Below are 23847 nucleotides of genomic sequence, written 5' to 3' on the forward strand. Positions count from 1 at the left end.
GCGGCGGGGCAGGGCAGGGTCTCCCGGCTGTCCTCCGTTGGCCCCGTCCCGGTCTGAGCGCCACGGACAGCCTCTTTATAGCTCTAAGAGGGAAAGACCCCTCTTGCGCAACGACCCCCCGCCCCGCCGCAGCCCCGCACCCCTCTCGGCCCCGCTCCGCTGCAGCGCGGTGCGGTTACCTGTCCTCAGTACAGCGGCAGGTAGAGACTGCGCGTTATATAGGGATATGTGGGCGCTGAGCCGGGGCTCGCGGGGGAATAGCAGGGAATTCCCCGGGGGATGGCCTTGCTTTAAGTGCTTACAGCTTCCCGAGAACAGCCCCCAAACGGTCCCCGTCCCGCAACCCCCTAGGGGCATTCGGTGCCGCGACTCACAGTCCCGATGTGACCACGGCTGCACCAACACAGACACAGCTGGACAGTCAGGCTCACAACCAGACTCACAGCTGGACACACAGCTACACTCACCGTGTTCGGGTAGGGCACCCCCATAGCGGGCTCACAGCTTCACCCTCCTCCCTTTCCGAGCACCGCAGCTCCGGCCCCGCTCCAGCTGTAACGACGAACCCCGCTGCTCAGTGGGTGCAGCACTCAGCAGCACGGCAGCATCAGACAGCAGATGCTCTGCTGGCAGTCCCGGACCCGAGGATGAGCAGCGGCAGTGCTGCTCAGAGCCTCCCAGGAGCGCATTCAGCAGAACTGCTGTTGTTGCTTAAACGCATCAGAACGGGTGTACTTCGTCCTGCCCTACTCGGGCTCCCTCCACGCTGGGCTTGAAGTGCTAACAACGAAGGTGAGCCCCAGACAGCAGCTCGTGGCCTTTCTTAAAGGCAAGGACGGAGGGGAGGAGAAGAATGAGGCACCCCCTTCCCTCGGGGTGCACGCAGAAGCCCCATCCTGAGATCAACCCTACCTTACAGACATCCCCATGGGGTCAGTTCTGCAGGGCAGGGAGGAACAGCACAGCTGCAAGGGACTGCAAGAGAACAGCCGGGGGGCAAAAGATGAGCAAATTATCTGGGCATTCAGCTCTCCAACCAATGGAGGTGAATACATCACCACGCGATCCCATCCCAGCACAGAGAGCACCCAGCTGGGAAAGCACTGCACCCACCTCCCCCTGGGCCTTCTGCAGGGCAAACACCCTTTGGTGGCTTTGTGCATGGGAGGCAGCACCTCTCAGTGCTCAGAGTTCCCAAATATATTTGTACACAGACACCGTGCACAGCCACGTGTGCTGCATCCAGATCAGGTGCGTGCATGGGGAGAGGGGGCACGGACTCGTACCCCATAGCAGCCCCAAATCCAGCAGCCCCACTGGATACCCACAGAGGCTCTCCAAAGAGACACTCGGCAGCATCCAAACCAGTATCATAAACACTGCGCTCCAAAAAACAAACGTGAAGATGCTGTTAACATAAAGGTGAGTCACAGTGCAGGGGGTCAGAGGATGTGGAGGTTTTGCCCAGCCAAATGAGTTTGCAAATCATTACAGAGAATTACCCACACGGAGCATTCACCTTCTGCAACACCGGAATTCATGCTTGGCAGAGGGACACCAAACTGCCCCAACTCACCTCTGGGTCACTGCATCCACACTCTTTTCCGGGTGGTGAATCTCATTGGATCCATTCCTAATAACCTTAAGGATCCTACAAGGGCTGAACGTTTCCCAAGTCCTCGAACCAAACAGCTACTTCACCACCCAGGAAAAGCAGCACATCCTGACGCCCTGTAGGATCCCAGGACTCCTTCCAGCAGCACCACTCCCACCCAAGAGCCACATCCTTGTAGGTGGGACACAGAGCAGTGACTGAGCAGCGCCAGGGCTGGGACACGCAGTGCCTCTGTGCTGACACATCTCGACTTGTCCAAGAAGATGCAATAGAAATCAGATCATAACTTTTGCAAAGCCATGAGCTGTTGATGTGACGAAGGGTCACAGAGCAGCATCTGTCAATGGTTACTCAAAGCAGTCTGAAAGGCTGTTTGTTCTGCTCCGGAGCTCAGGGTTCTGTAATTGAGAAAAAAACCCATCCGGATGCCCTCTGTTAACGCCTTTGCTGTGCTACCAGCAGCTGCACACACCTCTCTGGATGGAGGAGCCCACATGACACTGAACCACGTGGTGATGGAACACCAGGTGGTGATGGAACACCTGTGCCCTGCTGGGGATGAGCAGTGCCATGGATGCAGGAAGTGCCAGGTCACATCACACCACTCTGCAGCACTACCAGGGCTTTCCGCTCTGACTTTAGAACAAAACAAGCTCAGATTAATGCTCATCAAGAGAGAAACATCAGGTCAGGAGGACCGAAGTGGCTCCTGCGGGCAATGTCTTTCTGCAATGGGGACAAAGGCAGTAAATCAAGCACCTCTAATTACCTTTCTTCCATCTGTTCCTTTACTTGACCAGTGAATCTCCAAGGATGTGCTCAGTGCTGCTGAAGGCAGCAGTTCCACTCACCCCTGACCTCCTGACCTGAGCAGATGCTTCAGGGAGCGAACACAGCACCACAGCCCCAGGAGGTCAGTTCCACTTTCCCATCATCTCACACTTTCAAGGGCTTCAGGGTGCCCAGAAGCATTGCTTTTCATAACCATTGCAAAATGAGGCATCTTGTTACTATTCAGAGAGAAATCTGTAAAGCAGAGAACCCCCTTGCTATCAGTAGTCACTTCTCGACACCACAAGTAGTCACTTCACCTCTTTCCTGATAGGGTTGCTTTGTTTGGTCTCTGAGTTGTTTTATTTATGATGAAGAGTGTACATGGGTAGAAATGTTCCAGTGACACACAGCAGAACTGAAGGCAGTTCTACAGTCACAGCACCACAAGGCAGAGGCAACGAGTTGCACATTGAATTGCCTCCTTTGGCATGTTTTAACTCCCGTGTCACTTTGCTTCCCAAAACCCAACAGGAGTGCCTATTAGGTTTTCCTTTCCAGGAACAGTCAGTTCCTCTCACCAGATGTATCAACGTGAATATTTCAGAAAACAGTCTTGTTTTCACTTTCTGAGCTTCCTAAGCTGTGTTTTCTCTGCCTCTTCTTGTAAATCCAGCTCATTCCAAGACGACCAAAGGCTGCTCTCATTTCTTGGGAGCACATCCTGAAGCAGTTCCTCTGCTGCTGCTGCCCTGCAGTGCTGGAGGCAGCCCTGTGCTGGGGACCTATGGGCAGGGACCACAAGAAAGCAACAACAAACCCAGACTGACTCCAACCCAATTCCACCTACAAACAGCAGATCCATCGCTGGGAACACAGGTGCAGCTCAGAACATGTTGGTGTGGTCCTTTGAGTCCAGGCACAAACAGTGCATCTTCACCAAGATGATCCAGCTGCTCAAATGCAAGAGAAGGAACACAGAACTCTCTTTGGAGGCACTGAAGTTTTAACACAGCCCCATCTCAGTAACACTGCAGCATTTCTGGATAGAAGTGGTCTCTAAAACTAAACCAACCCCAGTGGTGGGGAAAAGAAACAGCTGGAAATCTATTCTGATTGTGGAAAGGTGACAACTGCCCCACGTTCTGATCAAGCACTTCAGTGACCACTGCTCACTTTCCCGTGCTGTGGTTTCCCTCCAGTGGCACCAGCAGCAAGCTGCAGCTCTCCCACGGGACTTTGCAGAGCACACAGGAGCTGAACCATCACCAAACTGCTTCTCACTGCTTCCAGTTTCACTCGGCTCCAGGGTTTCCTGCTCCTTAAACTGAGAAGCCAGAATGGGGATGATCCAGCTGTGCAGGTTGGGATGTCCCTGGAGGAGAAACCAGATGGCCCCAAAGCTGCAGAGCAACACATCAGTGCTGGGTGCTGTGCTTTGCCAGAAAGCGTTTGGGGTTTTTACTCCCATAATACAACAGCTCTTGTTATACCTGTTAAAAACAAAATCCTTTTAAAGGACAAGAGCTTAACATCAGTGCCTTCTTGACACCATCCTTCCAAATCTTCTCTTCATTTTCACAGCACTTATAAAGAAATCAAATATAGAAATCCTGTGGGTTAACAAAGAATCAAGTAACGAAATTATTAACCTCAAAACCAATCAGCAAATGGAAAGAATGACAAATGAGCAAAAGATCATAAATACTCCAATGTCAAAAATCCCACAGCACAGAGCTCTCCACGTACTCCTATCAGGGCCACTGGCACTCCAGCTCTTGTTTCTGTATCTGGTAAGAAAAAAAAATACAGCCCAACCAATACATAAAAGTGTTTTTATTTATAGTTCAACTAAGAGAAGTAACTGATGACTTAAAACTGATCTTATTTTATTAAGTTAACCCCTTATTTCCACCACTTACTAGAGAGTGGAAGTATTTAGGAGCCTTTTTTTTTTTTTAATCCATTCCACTTTATTTTAAAGATTGAAATTAATTAGATTCTTTTTCTTCTTGGAAGACAACCATCAAATAACACTGACACAACAGGAATGCCAGTGCTAGGCAGAATATAAAGCCTCCTTACAGAAGCACATTTCCAAAAATCCCTGCACTGTGGATGACACTGGGCTCTGGGGTGCACAGCAGGCACTGTGCAGCATCTCTGCTCACTGTCCAACCATTTGATTTTCAGTATCTTCTACTATTGGAGACAACAGCTACTGGTAAACACTAGCAGAACATGAACTGCTCCTCCAAGAACACCGATGGGGTCTGTAGGGCTGTGTCTGGCCTGGGAACACAGCCAGCTCCACTCCAACATAGTGCTGTTGTAGGGTTTTTCCAGGGATGGATATTACCTGGAGGGCCAAGCGATGACAGCCTCTTCCAGGATACGCAATTAGGCCTAAGGCAGTATAAAATTCACAGGATAAAGTAAATAAATTCACCATCTTCATCCTAACAGAGGACAATGGTGCTTTGTCTTCTGCCAGCAGCACACACCTGACCTTTCAGACTCGATTGATTTGCAGAACAAAATGACATTTTGGTGCACAGCACGTTCACCAGCATCAAGGATCAGAGATCTTTAGAAGAACCTTCCTCCTGCTTCCTGTCAGCTCAGGGCCAGAGCACAGGAGCCTATTTCTGCTGACATGAAGCACTTGTCCTTTCTGGCAGTGAGACCATTACCAGAAATAAGCTCGAACCAAGCGCTTCTTCTTCACATCACAGCAGCATTCGGGGCACTTCTTCATCTATAAAAACAAATGAAGAAGACATAGATTATATATCAACTTTCTCTTCCAAGTTTGCAATGGTCTGATATGAAATATAACCAACGCTTTCATTTCATTTCATTGCTCTTAAGATACCGTGCCTACTATTTTTAGACGTGGAGTCACCACGCAATCACTGCTTTAACTGCTAGCAATGCAGAGAGGAAAACAAAAAGGCTGCTCGGTGAAGTAGCAACAGGTTTTAGAGCAGTTGTCTCAGACTCACAGCTACGGCACACCTAGAAGAGTAAGGAACGAGGAAACAGAACATGATTCAAGAACTTGCAAGAACTGTTGTGAAGTACAGAAGTGTTTGCTGGCAAAGTGCTGTAAAGTCACCAAGGAGTTCTGTGAACTTCCTCTGGCACAGACGAGAAGGAAGTGGGCACACCAGGAAATCAGTGGCACATGTGGTCAGGACCAGGATTCCTCTAGAGGTACAGAGTGCATTTATTTCTTCATCCAACCACACACCTTTCCAGGTATCCAGCAGAACATGGTACGTGATGCACTTGTTTCTCAACCCAGATTTCAGCATGCTTCTTGACTTACGTTTGGAAAACCCTTGCCTATAACCTTCCCTTGTATGGAGGTTTGCTGTTGTAACGCAAAGTATGGACTGTAAAGTAGGTTAGGGCACTGTATTTCGATTCTACAAACACAAAATACCCTAAACGGAGGGAGAAGAAACTAATTTTACCTCCCTGTACACACTGCTTTGTCAAATAATCCCCCAAACTTTAAGTGTAACATAATTGTGAAACTAATTCTCCCATAGAACAACCAAAATAGCACAAAGGAGAACAACTTCCAGTTTCTCTGGATTGCCTACAAGAAGAGCATGAATGAACAAGGTATTTAAATACTGAAAAGCAGCAATGGACCTCTGCACAGGAAACTAACACCAAAGGCAGCATACATAAGTGTGCTCCATGCAATGCCTTCCTTCACACATGGGCAGCCTCCCACCTCACCCAGCACTAATCTCTCTAATACTCACACAGCTGCAGGGAATTCTGACTGTTCTTCCAAGAGTTTCAGAAACATTCCAATATTATTCAGACTCTCTCCAGCACGAAGCTGTTTCAGCAACACAACAAATTGGAAAGGACACAATTCGCAAACCTTAAGTCATTGAGTCTTTAACAAGGCTGTTAGTCACTTCCTCAAGTAAGGACAGCATACACTGAGCTGAATTTGAACTGAAGAAATACAGTGTGAGTAACTTGTCCTAGATGAGTCTTCAAATCCAATCTCATCAGTAGCAATAAACCCCTGACACCATCTGATGAGAGCTCAGACAACAGCTTCTGCCATCAGTGGGGGGGGGAACTGCCCACACCATGAACCAGAGCAGGGATTGCAATGGGGTGGAAGCATCAGGTGGTGGTTCCTCTGTGGTTGGTTATAGAGGAACGTGGGATACTTGCAAACAGCTTGTTTGCAAACCTGTGCTCTCCAGCAAGGCATCTTTCCCTCACTTCTATATGAAGAGCAGCAAATCACCTGGAAAAGTCTTCCTGCAGTCCTAAAGCAATACCCAAAACAGCTAAATACCTGACTTTTCAACAACACTGCTGTACTCTGAGAACCATTCATCACTAGAAGGATGTGTCATGAGTCAGAAAGTGACAAGACCATGTAGCTTCATGCTCTATACAAAGACCATAGGACAACGCTCACACTGAACCTTGAGGGGTGCTTGAAGTACAGAACAAACAGCTAACGAGAAGATGCTTCTTACATCCTCTACATAACAGTTCAGAGCAGAAAACAGATCCTTAGAAACAGAGATTTTGATTTAAGTTGCCTACAGAGGAAACAGATGGATCAGGCTATTGGTGTGTGCAGAAAGACCAAGGCTCCAAAGGTGCACTTTGGAAGGACAGGATGCCCACGGTGAGTTTTGAGAGCTTTGTGCTTGTCCCTTTTAAATAAGCAGGACATTAAAATGAACTACTAAGAAACAGATCAAAATGACAACAAAGAAAAGAGACAGTTCTTCACATAACATGTCACCAAGTTGTGGAAATGCCTGCTATAGGACAGGAATGACAGAAGTTCACAGGAATTCCTGTCCTGCAAATGGTTTCAGGTTTGTGAGAACATTATAGCAATGTGCCACATTCACATACTCTCCTCTAGCCATAATTTTTTGGCTGTTGTCAGAGACAGGATGCTGGATTGGATGCACCTTTACTCTGACTCAGTATGTCTGCTATTATACTCCTATGATTTACTCATGTTCATTTCCAGCCTAAAAGATGTGCAATCACTAAAGGGTGATTAAAAAAAAAAAGCTGAAGCTGAGTAAGTTCTGAGATCTATGAACTACCAAAATGCACATCAATGAGGACTGACAAGAAAACCAGACCTCAGAATCACAAAATTCCCCAAGATGAATACCTCAGTACAGTGGTACTAATTGCTTAATATACCACAGCTCTTCACAGTGGGGTGAATTCTTAAGCTGACATAACCATAATTACAAGCTATGCCTTACTGGCAAAAGGAACGTGTTCTTCCCCAGGCGTGTACAAAATAGATTTTTATGGGCTGAGACAATGCAACAATCTCCCTTTTTTCTAAGAATGGGGTCATAAATGCTTCCCTAACCAACAAACTCCCCAGGAGTCTCATTCTATTCAACAGACAGCTCGAGTCATGAGCAGCATGGATTATAAACGCATGCTAGCAATTCTTGGATTGACTCTTTATTACCATAGAATGACTTGGGCTGGAAGGGACCCTTAAAGGCCATCTGATCCAAGCCTTTGCAGTGAGCAGGACACCCACAGCTCCATCAGTGCTCAGAGCCCCCCAGTCTGACCTGAGTGCCTGCAGGGATGGGGGCACCCACCTCATCTCTGGGCAGCCTGTGCTACTGCTTCACTGCTCTTACCATAAAGAGCTTTTTCCTTTTATCCAATCTAAATCTCCTCTCTTTTAGTTTGAAATAATTTCCCCTTGTTAGAGTAGAAAGCATTTGAAGGAAGCTGAGAAGAGTTCTGCCTTCAGTCACACTGCAGAACATGGAAAATGAAGATAACAGAGGAAACATTCAAGTGATAAACTTGAATATGAGCGTTTGGATTTTCTCTCTATCAACAGAAGAATTTGATTTCCAGGGCTGTTCACACAGTTCTCCTGAAAAGCACAGAAATCCCTATCAGTTTTAGGAAAGAGTGAAACTAATAAACAAGGTAACCTTTAAGAACTGCTCCCAACATGTTTTGCAGCAAGTGAAGATGCACAGTGGGCATTTTAAGGGTACATCATCCTCAGATTTGCAGTTAGGACATTGGTATCTTCCTAGAGTGCAGAGGGGGAGAGAGGAAGAGAGAGAAAGGAAATTACTAAATTCCATTGACCACCTGTGAAGTTCTCATGCATACACACTTCCACCACTGCAGTCTAGAAACCAGTGATCATAGAGTTTTATGAAATTCTTTTATCTAAATGCAACACAGGGCCTTGTTGTCTTACTTTTCATATGACCTCAACTAGATTTCTTGGTGCTTCAAATTCCCATTTAAAATGAGAATTTACATCCCTGCTTTACAAGGAAGCTGTTGAGAAAAATTTAAGCTCCCTGGAAACTATTACATCACTGTGATAAAGATAATAAAGTACTTGGATGGAGAACAGATGCAGGTAGCAGTACAAATTCTACTCTGCAATCCCTACTACACATTATTGCACCTGTGCAAATACAGGCTGGAAACAACCATATTTTAACAGAGCATCAGCATAATTCTCAGTTCTAGATTTGTTTACTCCTGCAAATAACAGAACCACATCTAAAAAGCTCATCTATACCTACCAAACTCTGGATCCAACTCTAGTGGTAAGCTAGGCACAACTCCAGGAGCTGTGGGTGCTCTCACATTACTCATTTCTTTAGATACTTCAGTCTTTGGCAATTCAAGTTTGCATTTCTGGCTGAGGCACGAGGAGGAAGTCTCTCCTTCATTTTTTTCTGGAACCTCACTCTTAGGAACATCTCCATCTGACCATGAGACCATGAAAACAATAGCACATGTTACAGTAAAATGCAAAACACAATTCTCATTATACAAGAACAAAAGAATTTGAATAACTTCCTTGAAACCTGAAGTTTCTGGTACTTAACACACAACGTTATTACTGAAAGAGGCTCTTTATGCTGAAATAACTCCTACTACTTTACTACAGTAAACTATTCTTAGAGGATCCTGATTCAGTCTTTACCCTCCAATGTGCAAAAAAAATTCCGCCTTCAGTCATAACCCATTTCAGTTTAAAAGATGGCCCTATAACGGATTTTCTCCTTGTTTCCTCATGCTTCCCCACCTCCCACAGCCTATGCTTGTTTTGCTGTTTTTTTGTTTGTTTTAAAACATGCCTTGGACATGGCCAATTGCTTTGATCTTTCTTTACATACCACAGCCAAAGCTGTCACTGCTTATCTTACCACCAAACAGGAGCCTAAGCTTCAGAGAAACATTCCTCCTCACCTTGTTTAGGGCAGTTTTCTCTTTTAGTGAACCACCTCTCCAGAGTCGCAGCACTTTTTTCCTTCTGCATCTGCTGTTTCTGTTCATCACCACCAACTGTTCCAGTCAGATCTTTACACACCTGTCTGAACTGCTCTTTGTGATGCGGCCGCACAAACATGGTAAACCCTGCCAAAAGAAAATGCAGTGAAATGCATAGGGAAACAAATGGCTGACTATGAAAGAGTGGTTATTCTGGAGGGAAGTAATTCTTTGGAAGATGAGCAAAATCATCCATAGTCCTCAGAGTATCTTCAGGCTCGTGAAGCACAGTCTTTTTGTTGTATTTAATAATCACCAAGTTTTCCTTGCAAGACGACAGATGAGTATTTAATACCAAAAACAATCTCAGCTTATTTGGCTCCAAGTAAGAACTAAGAACTTACCACTGCTAGAGCTAGCCATGAGACCTGCAATAGTCAGGAGAGCAACATTCAGCAAGTGCAATAGTCAGCATTGTCTTGTCTAAGAACAACTACTTGTAACATAATTGAGGAAGGAAAAAAAGTAATGAACTCAGTTGACTGAAACCAGCTTGACTGAAGGTTCATACTGGAATTACTGATGTGTTACTTAACTTTTTTTTTCATGAAGAGTTTCCAACTGAACAGAGGTAACCTTTCAACCTCAGACATTTTTTTGCTCTCTGAATAGCGTTCACTTACTACAGCATTCCTGCTACTCCATTTATTTGGTTTGCCAGAATAGAAGATGGAAGAGGGGATGTTTACCAATGCTCCATGCAGAGGAGAATTTGTAAACTAACTACTGAGCAGGGAAAGGTTATTCTTCACACGGGATCACAGCACCTACATATTACTTTCAACAGATTAAAAAAGGCTTTAAAACAAAACAAAACAAAACACCCTTACTTTGTAGGAGATGAAAGTCTTCTGGCCTCTCCGTGGTGAGGGCTGCTACCACTGGTATCATAGCATCGTAGTCATCCGTCCTCTTGTAAGCCAGCAGTGCCTCATGGAAGCGGCTGTAAGCGCTTTCCTTCAAAGCCTTTTTCACATCACTGAGGTAGGTCATCCTGAGGGCCTGGTGGTGATCTCTCCTTGGGCCTGATGCATTTTTTGTGTCCTTACTCACAGCTTGACTGGCGTTATCCCCTGAGAGGCAAAGAACACAGATGAGCAGTCCTTTGTGTTCATTTCTCCTCATTCAGAGAGGGGTTCCTAAACTACTTCCAACCACTGCTGCTTGCAGTCAGACGTGACTTTGGTGCTCCTGGCAACTCCAACTGAGCAAATTCATTTTTGGGAACCTCGTTAGCATCTCTGGGAGTTTAAAACCTCTGAAATGGAGCAATGTGTGAAATGGTGAATGAGAAATAGGTAACACAGAAGAGGCTGTGCACGGAGGTCAGCAGCAAATCAGGTTTCATGCTATCCTTTAAAGGAGCACAAGCATTATAAGTTGATGGCTTACCCAACTACACTGGCCTGATACACAAGCAAGTAACCTGATAGCAATTTTAAAGATGATATTTCTTTTTCTAATACTAGAAGGAGAAGAGGTGTCCTTTTTCACCCCCAATAGGAAAGCCAAAAGTCAAAAGAGCTTAACCCACCCAAAATAACAAAATAGATAGTGCAATGAGACAGCAGCAGAGAAGACAGGTGTAGCTAAGCCCATCTTGCTAAACTCTGGACTTCTCTTCAAAATGTCAGTTTGTTTCTGGCAGGTTTTAGAAGAAAACTGTATGTTTTGCATATTAGAGGTATGTAAATGCAGGTAAAACACATAATAAGCTGATTTAAATTAACCAACCACATATTTTGGTATTTAAATCTTTATCCTTCACAGCATATAATGAACTTTTAAAAGATGGACTTATTTCAACTTCTGGAAAGGGGAAAAATATGGGTGTGAGTTTTCTCTTTGGTAGCTTCTCACAGGAGCAGACCTACCCAGGGAGTGAGTCACAGAAATACTGCATACATTTATTCCTGTTATTTTCTTACTTGCTTTTAGCAGAAACAATCTGCTGTGCAGATCAATCTCACAGATCTCGGGGAAAAAAAATAAATTACCAAAGATTATTTCATGCCAGAGTTCTTAAAATTCAAAATAAAGCCAGGAAACTCAACAAAAGAAGTAACGTGGCCTCACAAATGAAAAGCTTTCAAAGCCTTCCAGGAATCATTGGCTTTCTATTTTACTTTTTGTTTTTAAAAAGAAAGGATTAGTCTGACAATTCTTTACTCTCTTAAGAGAGACATCTAAGCTGCCCAACTGATTTCCTTGTAAGAAATACAGAAAATTCCCAGCTGTTCTCAGGAAGATCAGTAATCACAACAGAACTGAGCCTTTGACTGCAAGGGTAAATATTGGACAGTAAGAGATTAGAAGGATACAGGTAGAGATTATGTGTAATTGTGAGAATATATTTACTGGCCTCTGTTTCTGCAGAAAACAGACTGCCCACGCTAGGATTGTATGCAATCCTCATAACAAAACAGGAAATGCATTTTGCTTTATACCTAAATTCAGACTGACCTCATCTAAAATTACATTCCCCAAACATCTCCTGTTCACAATCCCTGGGCAAACAGGACATGCAGCAGTCTTGTCAACTCACCCTCTCCCTCACTGAGACACACAGATCAACATCTAGTGCAAACTTCTGTCTTTAGTTGGTTCCTTTCATATCCACCTTGATACGTTACTGACTTGTGTTTGTGCTGTACGAGCCTTGCTGAAAACTCTCAGTACCCTCACTCCTACCAACAGACAGTGAGCTGGTGCTGGCCCACTGTGCTAGGTGAATACAGGAAACACTGGTTCCCATTGGGAGAATTTACAAAGACAAAATCAAATATAACATGCAATACATGCAATACCTTAGGACTCTGATTTTACTTAACACAAAGCATACCTGCACTGGTCTGTCCTGCTGTCAAGTGAAATCCCCCCTGGTTCAAGTGGAGCCCAGGATTCAGCTGAACGCATGAGTTCTCTGAGAAGGTTGTTTTCTGCCGACTCTCTTTTTCTTCTGTTAAAGCAAACCAGGTTGTTAGCAGTGAAGGAAGAATGAAAATAGAATGATGTATTGCAAACTTTGTCACCCCATGAATCAACACCCTGCTCCTTTAGCATCTTACTGCTCCAGGATTTCAAAGACTGTTCACAAAACAGCTGTTCACAATTCTGGTGGCACTTTGGGGTAGCAAAGCAGCCAGAGGAATGCACACAAAGTTTTGAAATCCACCTGATTAGGTTTGAGATACAAACATCAGTAAAATGTCCTTTTGAAAAAAGATGGCACCATTACCACCAATGCAGTAGCCAAAGTGCAGGCATCTGTGCATGCTTGTGGCATGGCAGGCAGGAGGATCGTGCAATGCAGAGACGGAGCTGCATTCTGATTCATCAAATTTGCTTTTCACCCTTGCATTTTTACACACTTCATCTCACTCTATGATCAGACAAGCTCCAAAGTTCCTCACCTCTTTTCTTTGCCAGTCCCTCTCTCTCTTCCAGCAGGAGGCTGTGCTCAGGTTTGTATCCACAGCCCACCCCAGTCAGATTGCAACATGCTTCATCAAATTGTTTTTTATGGTGAGGTCGAACAAACTGGTAAAATTCTTTCATTAGAGGAAGGGAAGAAGAATAAATTAATAGAACAAGAAAAAAAAAAATTCAGTTCACAACATGGTAAAAAATGCCACAGAAATTTATGATGGTAGGATGGATTAGTGCAGTTAAATAACTTAAAGCCTGAATGATGTTCTTTAGTATTTACGTAAGTACACTTAGGAACAACACTGAGTGAAGTTATAGAGCAATCTTCCAGCAAAGCTGTAGGTATTAACTGTAATTTTTCCACTGTAAACAGGAAGCAATTTACACATCATCTCATTTCACTGTAAAATGCCTACGGACCAAAACCCAAACCTCACTGCAAGTCAAATGAACCTCAGACTTCATGTGTCTGCAGCTTTAGAAAACTACACGTTGCCTATTACCTCAGTGTGGCAATCTAATGTTCTCTTATTTGTAGAGTAAGCAAGGCAAATTGGGAAAGAGATTGTGGCTATTAGTCCCAAGTGCTCACATTCCCACTCCTTAGCCTTACTCCTTACATACAGCCTTACTCACGTTGTAAATTGCATAACTATGCTTTTTTTAATTTTATTTTTGGCAGATGAAAGAAGTGACAGAAAAATCTGCCCCTTTGCTCATGTGTACAAAAAATGATCAGTGACTTTTCAGATTCTCCTGTCCTCGTGAAACAGAGCCTGTCTAAAACACAAAGTCACGTCATATAAATTTAGCAGGGAACTCTTCATACCTCGCAGCAAGATATGCTTTTTTTCATCCTCTGTAAAAAGGGAACTCATTTGAGATAACATAGTATTGAAGTCAGCTGTGGTCCTGTAGCGCTGAAGAGCCTCAGAGAAGAGATTATAGTTCTGCTGGCTTAGGGTCTTCTTCACTGTTGCAATGTATAAGGCAGCTCGGGCCTTCTTTGGCTCAGTTGGGTCTGCTATCTTGCTGGCCAGCTGAGAAGACAAGAAGGTTTTTCAGTAGACAGGTTGAGGAGAGGAACTATTCTCATATGTATTCAGATGAGATTAACGTTTACCATTCTGCAGCATTCTTCAAACATTTGAGACTTTCAGGAGGCAGAAGGTATCTTTAACAGAAAGTCATAATGACTGTGTGCCTTGGACTGCACACAGAACAATGCAATGCTTTCACAAAATGTGTGACTCTTGTAATAAATGTAGCAACACAAGAAAAGCAAATATCCACGTTCAAAGAATGGAAGGTGCTCATGTATTTCAGTTCCTCTAATGCACAGAAAACCTAGACTACTCTCTAGTTTTGGGAAACATTTGTCCTCTGTGATGACAAGCAGTAGGAACTTGAAAAAGACTCAAAATGAACCCTCCTTTATGAAAGTGCAGATCACAGTGTTCTTACTCAGTTTCAACGTAACTATGACCCTTGTCACGCATTTTCAAGTCATAGGGCAATCTTCTGAGGCGTAAGTATACTATTAATTTCCCCAGATGATTATCATATCTATTCCTAAAACATTATTCCTAGTACCTGTATCTGCTCTCTTATGAAAGAAAAGCAATGACATTCATCTTCTCTGCTGACAAAACTGACTGCTTCAGAGGAGCACTTCCTAGAGAAGGTAGCCAAGTTTCATTTCACAATTCTATTCTTAGGATAAGGCTTATTAACAGAAATGAGACTAGCTGCAACTTTCAGGGCCAGGCTGATTCATCATAATAACAAACTGTAAACACAACCTTCTGCAATTAACCTGTTCCCTTCTTCACACCTTGGATACCAGCACATCAGGATCTGTGACTACTCTATTAGTTCTGGATGCCAAGTGACTGGCAGACATTACTCAGTTAGATAGCATCTTCAACAACTACTGCCAGCCACAATCACTTGGGATCCCCATGAATTCATCATGGCTCTCAGGCAACAGGCTGCATTAGGATTTGTACCGTGCTTTCCTCCATTCTCTTAGGAGACAACACAACAAAAACGCACAGCTGCTAACATGATGCACATCAATGCACGACAGGTGAGGTCACAATGTGATCACTTACCCAAACCAAGCTGGTCAGTTATGTTATTTGAGGCTCTACTACCAATATAAAAAGAACAAACCCATCCACCACGCTGGGTGAATAACGAGAGCTATGCTTGCACTGTAGTTACAGTCAAAGAACAAAGCAACTGAACCTTTGTGCTTGACTGGCCTTGTGATGTCTAAATTCAAGAAAGAGCACGTCAGAAACAGATTTCAGATGTGCACTCATGAATATTTATAATTTAGAAAAAACTAAATTTGTTTTGGCATCAACATCAGTCCGTATCAGTCATCTGTCTGCCTGGAAATTTTCAATTCAAATGACAGCATTCTACATATCAAAAGGATGGCAGAGACACAAGAAAACACGTACTGGATTGCTGACCAGCTTTATTTTCTTCCTTCCTCCTTTTTGCTCATCTGTTAGCCTCTTCTCATACTGAAGGGAAAGTGTTGACAGACGTTGTGCCTACAAAGATTAAATTAAAAATAAACCAAAAGCTCTCCAAAATGCTTTTCAAATTATAATCTACTCAATTCAGCCATTTTCCAGTAGTAAATCTTGTTAATCCAGCTTGTGACACCGCTCAGAGTGAAACAAAGCAACGTAAATTACTGCAAAGGAAACTATGGCACTTACCTCCTTCTGGAAAGTAATGATCTACTGCACATTTCAAAAGGACAGAACCAAGCAGAGGAAATCAGAGAGAAGATTCCTGATGAAGCAAAGCTAGGCTTACAGCTAACTGTTTCAGGGTAGGCCTGGGAGGGTACATAGGTGTGGAACTGATGTCTCACACACCCCCTCACTTTCATGCCTGGAAGTACTTCTCACTGAAGAAACTGTCACGACTTCTCTTGGGATACTGAGAAGCCCAAGCAATCTCATAGGGAACATCAGGTCAGAAGGGAGGAGACAGTATTAGAAACTCCTGTGGTTCAACAGGTTCTCTTGTGTTCCCCATTTCCAGTAACAAAGAGTTGCACTTGTACAACTGTGAGTGGGAACGCCGGCATACACAAAGCTCCAAAAGCTAAGTGCATGGGCATAAGCAACAGGTGTGCAATTGCTTAACAGCAGTCTCCAACACTAGCAGAAGTCAGTATCAACCACATTGCAAGCATTCATCTGAGCAACAGATGAAGCAGTGGGATATTGCCCACTGATTTCTACACACCTGTTGAGAAAGCAGGTACTTCAAGTGATTTATTTCTTTGCTCTTGCCCAATAAAGAATTTCTTAGTGAGTATGTGACTATCAGTCCATCTACAGAACAGCATAGTTTATTTCTGAGAAGAACCAGTGAACAACTGTACTCCACTACTCCACTGTGGCTTCTAAATGTTCAGATCATAAAGCTCCAGAGACAAACTAAATTAATCACACAAAGCAATAAAAAACAAACAAAACTCCAGGCCAGTAGATTTGCCAGCTGCTGATAGTTAGAAATAGAGCCTTCAATGTACTCATAACACTAGAAGAAGAGTGAATTCCAGACATATCTGATCAATAAAAGTGCCCATTTAAATATATTCTACTTGAGCATCATGTAACAGAATTACAAAAAAAGTATTTCTCACAAGGAAAAAAAAAACCTCAAGTCATTCTTTCACTGGACTGAGATACTATTTCTTGTTTTTTGATTTTTTATTTTTTTTTTTTAAAGATTTGTTTCCTTAGAGAGAAATTTTCCACCCAATAAAATCGTTTCAGAATGAGAGCAGCTTAATTTCAACATAGGGTGCAAGGGTACTGTGCAACTTTGATAAAAGATAGAATAATACAGCTCCCATGGTGGATGGTGAATAAAGCTATGAAAGCACACAGACCATACTATCAGTCAGTAAAGAGAGCTCGACACTCAACTTGTGCAGTGCTTCTGGAGGAGCCAGAGTTCATGCTACATCTCAGCACCACACTGCCAATTTTGGTGCAGCACAGGATGACCACAGTCTTCTGCAAGCCACAAGCAAATGGTAACACTGTACAGGAAGATGGACACGAGCTGACTCACTGTCAAGTCATCCAGACCATCAGCTTACTTGACTTAAGGAAAACCTGAGCTGGATCAAAAGCAGTGCAGCTGTGTAACAGGATGCTTTTCTCAGGGTGACAAAGCCCCAGGAAATGTACTGGGCTTTCCAAAGAATGAGTTCAGATGTCCATACCATGCCATGACTAAGGTGCCCATGAGTGATGGAGCTCATTTCTCATCAGCTACACACAAGCAAAACATTGTTTCTTCAAGCTTGTACATTTCATCTGTCACAAATCCATTTCCATTTATATCTTTTAAATACTCTTTTTTAAATACTCCTTGGATACCCCTTACACACTCACATGTTCCCTTAGGCATATTCCTCTAAAAAACTGCTTAGGAAAGTTGTTCTAGATGTTTCCTGGAGTCTAGTCATCAGTCAAACCTCACTTTTTTTTTTTTAAAAAAGAGCTCTTTGCTCTCCAGACTGCAGTTAGCTTCCAGAACCTACATTGTCAGCAGTTATGAAGAACAGTCCAAGTATGCACCCACTGGTTATCTAACTGAATGTGGCAAGGAATCTCTTCGTTAAACTTCACTATGAGAATCTGCAGATTCTAGTGCAATTAGTTTTTCCTCAAAAGGGTTGAACTGGTGCTACAAAATCAAGGCTAAACTCATTTTGCTTTAGAGCCTACAATATTTACTTATTTTGCTGCTGCATCATCATTACCTTTTCCTCCCCTGGCAAACCATCATCTTCCTCCACCTCTTTGCTGTTCTTCTCATTGCGCTCCAACGCATCCAAAAGCCCAATACATTGTCTTCTAGGTGAGATCATCTCTTGCTCATATTCTGTGCAGAGGCTGGATGCTCCACCTCCATTTAGTGGCATTACTGCATAATGCAGATAACAAATTAACATTTTTGTGCTTTCTCTTGCATTTTCTTTGACTTAGCAATGCCTCAAAATCTTACTTAGCAATCCACAGAGATAGACAACAAAGACCTGTTGTTTGATCTCCTCTTCCACTTCTCTTACTCTTCAAAATCCACGTGCAATTGTTTTTAAATATAAGAATATGGATCTGTCAGTGGTGTTAAATTTGTGTTTGCTACTTCAAAAAGGCTCTCTTCAAAATACATTTTCTCTACCTTGTAAAATGAGTTACATAGAAATGTTTACTAAGAAAAGTAATTGTTTTGAGAATCTAAACATCTTTAGCTACAAATCAAATTGCATAAGTAATAAGAAGCTGGTAGCCAAAGTTAGGATTACAAGTGTAGCTTGCTGTTACAGCTAAGAAGTGCCATCAAAAGCTTACACTGAAAGAGTTACATAATTAAGCTTTTTCCCCTCTACCTTCACTTCAGTCATGTATTCCAACCCATCCTTCAGGATGGATCCACCATTCACGTGGATGAAAAGTGAACAGCTGAATAAGCTCATCTGAATTGCTCTGCAGCTGCACAATAGATGGATTCAACATAACTGCAAAGATGGAAATTGAGGGAGAAAAAGGAGGTGGCCAAGCCAACCTCTTTATAAATGACAACCTGCAGTCAGACTGGCTTAGACTCAAAGTGAAGTGTCATTCTCAGACTCAGTCTCACACTTACTCATAACTTCTTCGGAATCAGTTTATAAACACACTTTATTTTGCAGTTCAGAAATGAAGCAAAGCAGGCTGGAACGTTCTGAAATAAGCTATTTCTCACATCAGAGATTCTTATTTTACATTAGCTAGCCACAAATTTTAAAATACTGTTTTCTTTGAAGGCCAACACCTTCTTTGTTTTCTTACCCAGATCACTACATAGGACTAAGGAACTTCATCCAACTAAAGGGGACTTTCAACTAATGGCAGAAGGACATATGAAAGCCAGTGCTAGTCACAACAGAGTTCCAGTTTTTAATTTTTGAACAATGATATTCCACTAATTTCCCAGCAAGAGACATTCTCATGCCACACCTTTGTTCAGTAGTTGCACTTGGTACTCGATTTCCTAGCACCAAGCTATGTCCTTTCTGATCAAACTTTGACATTGTTCTTCGAGCCCTTTGCATTTTCCCTCCTATCCCAGTTTCTAAGCCCTTACTCTGTCTTTCCTGCTTTATCTTAAAACAACAACAAGTGTATCTGTGAGGACATCAACCTACCCATCCTTTTCCTCTTCAAACTGGGAACATGGTCATCCAAAATTTTGGCTTTCTGCAGGGAGAGGATCTGCTCAGATGAAGTAGAAGGTTCCACATCATTTTCACTCAGGGTAACAGCAGAGCCAGAAAGGCATTGTGCCGCAGGCAGGGGCATCTGCAAGCAGTTTACAAAACGTTACAGTAGGCAAAAGCTACTCTTCCACTCCACTTCCTTTGCAACCAGAAATCCTGTCAATGACCTGAAGACATCACGTATTTGAACAACTCGTATTTGGTCAAAGTATCTTCCAGGAAATCATTCAAGTCTGTCATGTTTATTTTAGTCCTAGTCTCCATTTGGAGGCCAAGGAATTTCCCATTCTGGCCCTCAGCCCATTTCTTGCTACGCCTTTCTCCAGCACATTACAAAGTCAAGGATTAATTTCTATATCGAGAAACTACTACTGAGAAAAAGAGCTTCTTAATGCAAAGAGAGACACCATATTAGTAAAGATGACCCAGTCATGAAGTGTAATAACTTCTGGGTTTGTCTCACTCTTTACACCAGTCAGCTTAGATCTACATTTACGGGTTCGACTGACTTTTTGTTGTATATAACTTCTCCCAGAGGGCCAGGAAGTTTTTTGATACTAACATCAGTTTCTGTATTTGTGTGCCATCCAGTGGAGACACTGTTTATTTAGGAGTGACTGGAAAAGGAAGTTTTTTTTGTGATCTAACCTAATGAGTTGTGCAAAGACAACATATCCTGTCATAGCTCACTCAGATATACTTCCTTCTCCACAAAACTTCCAATGATGCCCCAAAAGAAAGGTTGTTTAGAAGCGACTCCTTCATATCTCTCACATCTTAGCATTTCTATTACTATTTAAAAAGTTTTTAGTCTGTTGGCTTTTAAAAGATACTTGCAATTTCTTGAGCAACACGGAAGAAGACTGAGACACTTCTGACTGCGTGCCCAAAGTTGTCATAAACGTTCACATAAGGGCGGACCCACGAAGGCAGCTTGCCCCTTACGTTCTCAGTTGTGAATCTGTGTAGGAATAGAAAAGGAAAGAATTATTTGCCAGACGGCCTAAATGAATTAAACAAATGCTAGGATAAGGGAGGAACGGAAAGACAACGAAAATAGTGCAGCAAATGTAATAGACTGCACAGAGGAGAAAAGGGCTTTGTTGTTATCACATCCTGTGCCATCACCCAATTAATATCATTCAACCCTAAAATCTTTAACTATGCAACAGTAGTACTGTTGGCCAACATGCCCTGTCAGCCTCAGCATTGAAGGCTATCAGCTAAATTCCTGTTGCCTCAGCATTACACTCTTTCCTCAGTTTCATCTCCTCCAGAACTGCAGTTCTGGTGGCTACCTTCTCAAATGAGAGGTGGATAAGATATAAAACAAAGGTGGTAACAAATTACTTCTGCAAAGCAGCGCAATTATCTTACACATTCAATTACTTAATTGTAGCCTTCTCCAAACAGTAACGCAAGCACACTTAGAAAATACGAATAAATGCGTTGGGATACAAAGGTGTTGATATAAGTTTATATTCTAGAGCCAAGGTTTCACCTGTCATCACATAGGAAGATAGCACCATAGTCCTGGCGATGCCTGATGACCCTGCCAATAGCCTGGTTAACAGCTCGGGAAGCTTGCTGATTGTACCACTGATGCCCAGATAAATACTGCAATATGTAGAGAAAGAATTAATATCAGACACCAGGTAAAACATACTCTTTGTGACATGCAGTCACTACTTATTTGAAAATCACTTAATGTATCAACAAGATCTTCTGAAAAAAATCTCTAAAAGCCTAGGAAAGCCAAATTCAGGTTGAATCAAGAATCACAGCTGGGACACAGAAAACTCAAGTGGTAATACACAGCTTGAGGAGCTACTTAGATGATGCACTGACTTCCTTGCTATTCAAACAGGTATTAAATAATACAGTGAACCTAAGAGCTAACCTGCAGGATAATAAACTAAGTTTATGATGCCATTCATTCTCATGCCTGAGACAATACCAAAAAGAAAAACCACCACACACAAACCAACCAGCACATGCAATTCTTCTCCTCACCCTCTTTCTGCAAGAAGAAACGCAAAGACTTTGACCCAAATTTTAATTACGCTGTTTTTTGAGCCGTATTTGATTGCAAACATGTCAGTGGAGAAAGAATTTGGAACCCTTATCATTTCCAGAAATACATGAATATACTTATGACAAACTCCTAAGGTTGTCTGACATTCACGATCTTACGAGGCCAGGAAGAAAATCCAGAGACAAGAAGGGAAGAAGGCACAACAAACCTGCAAGCAGCTGAAAAGTTACAACTGGCCAGCATTACCTGTGCACCCATACTACTTTTTTTCATTTCATTCAGGAACTGCATCTTTAAAACAACTCTGGGCTCCCAACGAGGAGGAAATGGAAGGCCAGTAATGATGACTCCTCGTCCATTCATGTCTGCAAAGTCCAAGCCTTCGCTGGCCTGAAGAGAGAGAGGGATTTTCATGATCAACGGGATTTGAAGTGATATTTCAGAGAACTTCAGCAGTTGTTGGAATTCCTTCCTCTATTAAATTAAGTCCCTAGCCAAGTGCAGTGAGTGAATATATTACAGTTTCAGCAAAATTTTTTGCTTTTATTACTGTGACTTTAAACCTGGTATTTTCCTCTAGGAGGCCCTGACAAATTATACCTCTGCCAAAACTATTGATTAATAATGTGTCTTATTCCTGGATAAGCAGAACAGCTGTATTCAGAAGATGTCTCAAATGTAAGTCAGAACATCTCTTCAACATTCCATAGCCTTAATTGTTAGCAAGATGAAATAAGAACACGGCAAACTTTTGATATTAAAAATAAACAAAAAAAAAATTCAAAGCAGTAATTAAAAGCTACCAAGAACCTGCTCAGAAACTACAGACATTACCAGCTGTGAAGCTTATATCTTTACATCTGTCCAAGCAGCTGTCACTCACAGCCCTGTATACACTCGTGTCCCACGCTGCGCTGGCAAACTAGTTTGTGAAATGAACAAAAACCATCAAAAACATGGAAAAAAAAGTTGTTTTGTCTTGTAGTTCTCCCATTTACCATACTGCACAAACAGCTGCAGTAGAATTTATGGCAGGGATGAGTGGGTGAAATGACCAACTCTATTCTGCTTAAACCAGCAGCAGCCACAGCACGTCTTTGGCAACGTAACTCTTGCTTTATTTCCTCAGGTGTTTCCAATTTTGCCTTCATACTATTAATCCTTCAAGTGCAATAATGTAAATTGTCTGTTCTTCAGTGATGTGCTACTGCAAAGCACTGTCTCTCCACAGATGCTACTCCTCTCAAACACTGATGTTGGAATAACAGGCATATTCAGTAGAACCCTGCCCATAGTTACATTTTTTCTTAATTGATCCAACAACTATTCTGAAAAAATGCACTGAAGGCTCAGAAGAAGAAGAGTTTCCTTTGGTAAACAGTAGCAAAAAGTCTAAGTAATTTGCAACATCACAAATATTTCCACTGGTATCATAAATCAATTTATCAACACTCAAATGAAAGGTCACCACATGCATCCAGAGGACTTGAAATTAATGTTCATCTTAAAAGTTGAGCAATATTTCTGGTTCTAATCAGTGTCATTCCAACATGCACAATTGTTTCTTTTAATTCTCCTCCAAAGTTGTTCTCATCTAATGAGTCAAACTTTTCTGTTCGTAGCCAAGAGGAAATGTAAGTATCATGATGCTCATCCCCTGTAGAGAACTCTGAGATGCATCTCTAACAAAAACAAGAATTAAACATACATGTACTTGACATAAATTTAAAAAGGCTTCAGGGCATCTAACTTTCCCCCTCCCTCCTTCCCTCTCTCGACTATGGTTACAACATAAACATACTTGTTAAATTTAAAGTGATACGTAATCTGATCACAGACAAAATAAATTCTCAGTTACATTACCTTCCCTCGGCACACTGCCAAAAAGCAGCACCATTGGACTTAGGACAGGCAATTTTACCATAGTATGCATCTATTACCTAAAAGGTAAAACATGGTTAATGCAAATTTTGCTTAAACTATCTCCATTAATCTGGGCAAGTATAAAAGATTGACATCAGATACTTCTGAAAAGAAAGTAGACCCATGGACTGTAATGTATTTCTCCAAATCCTTGAACAAAATATGCAAACCAGGAAAGCAATTCAAGGATATTACCAACTCTTAGAAGCATGCAGAATGGCTATGTAAAAGCAAAAAGGAAACCAGAAACTGTGAAAATCTTAATAATTTAGAAAGCTACGATGGGACTTCGTATAATAATCAACAGCACGTGATCCAGTGGCAAGCAGACAGCACTGTAACATTCACTGGATTCCATGTGAAGACTAAACCATGCACAACTAGGTGGAAGAATAAAAGAAAGCTGAA

At 42.5% G+C, this 23847-nt stretch overlaps 1 protein-coding gene across 1 annotated transcript in view; it reads right to left on the reverse strand.

Annotated features, from left to right (window-relative positions):
* Nucleotides 1-4207: 4207 nt before the first annotated feature.
* RTEL1 (regulator of telomere elongation helicase 1) overlaps nucleotides 4208-23847 on the reverse strand; it is a 36791-nt gene continuing 17151 nt past the window's right edge. The window contains 16 exon segments of the mRNA XM_019622193.2: nucleotides 4208-5144; nucleotides 8374-8477; nucleotides 8989-9174; nucleotides 9662-9829; nucleotides 10573-10815; nucleotides 12585-12701; nucleotides 13156-13293; nucleotides 14001-14211; nucleotides 15643-15738; nucleotides 17982-18145; nucleotides 19410-19563; nucleotides 20319-20442; nucleotides 20983-21098; nucleotides 21763-21906; nucleotides 23380-23405; nucleotides 23408-23456. Coding sequence (XP_019477738.1) covers nucleotides 5076-5144; nucleotides 8374-8477; nucleotides 8989-9174; nucleotides 9662-9829; nucleotides 10573-10815; nucleotides 12585-12701; nucleotides 13156-13293; nucleotides 14001-14211; nucleotides 15643-15738; nucleotides 17982-18145; nucleotides 19410-19563; nucleotides 20319-20442; nucleotides 20983-21098; nucleotides 21763-21906; nucleotides 23380-23405; nucleotides 23408-23456 — 2109 coding nt within the window. The 3' untranslated portion in view covers nucleotides 4208-5075.

Source organism: Meleagris gallopavo, chromosome 22 (genome assembly GCF_000146605.3).
Source record: "Meleagris gallopavo isolate NT-WF06-2002-E0010 breed Aviagen turkey brand Nicholas breeding stock chromosome 22, Turkey_5.1, whole genome shotgun sequence".
Classification (NCBI taxonomy): domain Eukaryota; kingdom Metazoa; phylum Chordata; class Aves; order Galliformes; family Phasianidae; genus Meleagris; species Meleagris gallopavo.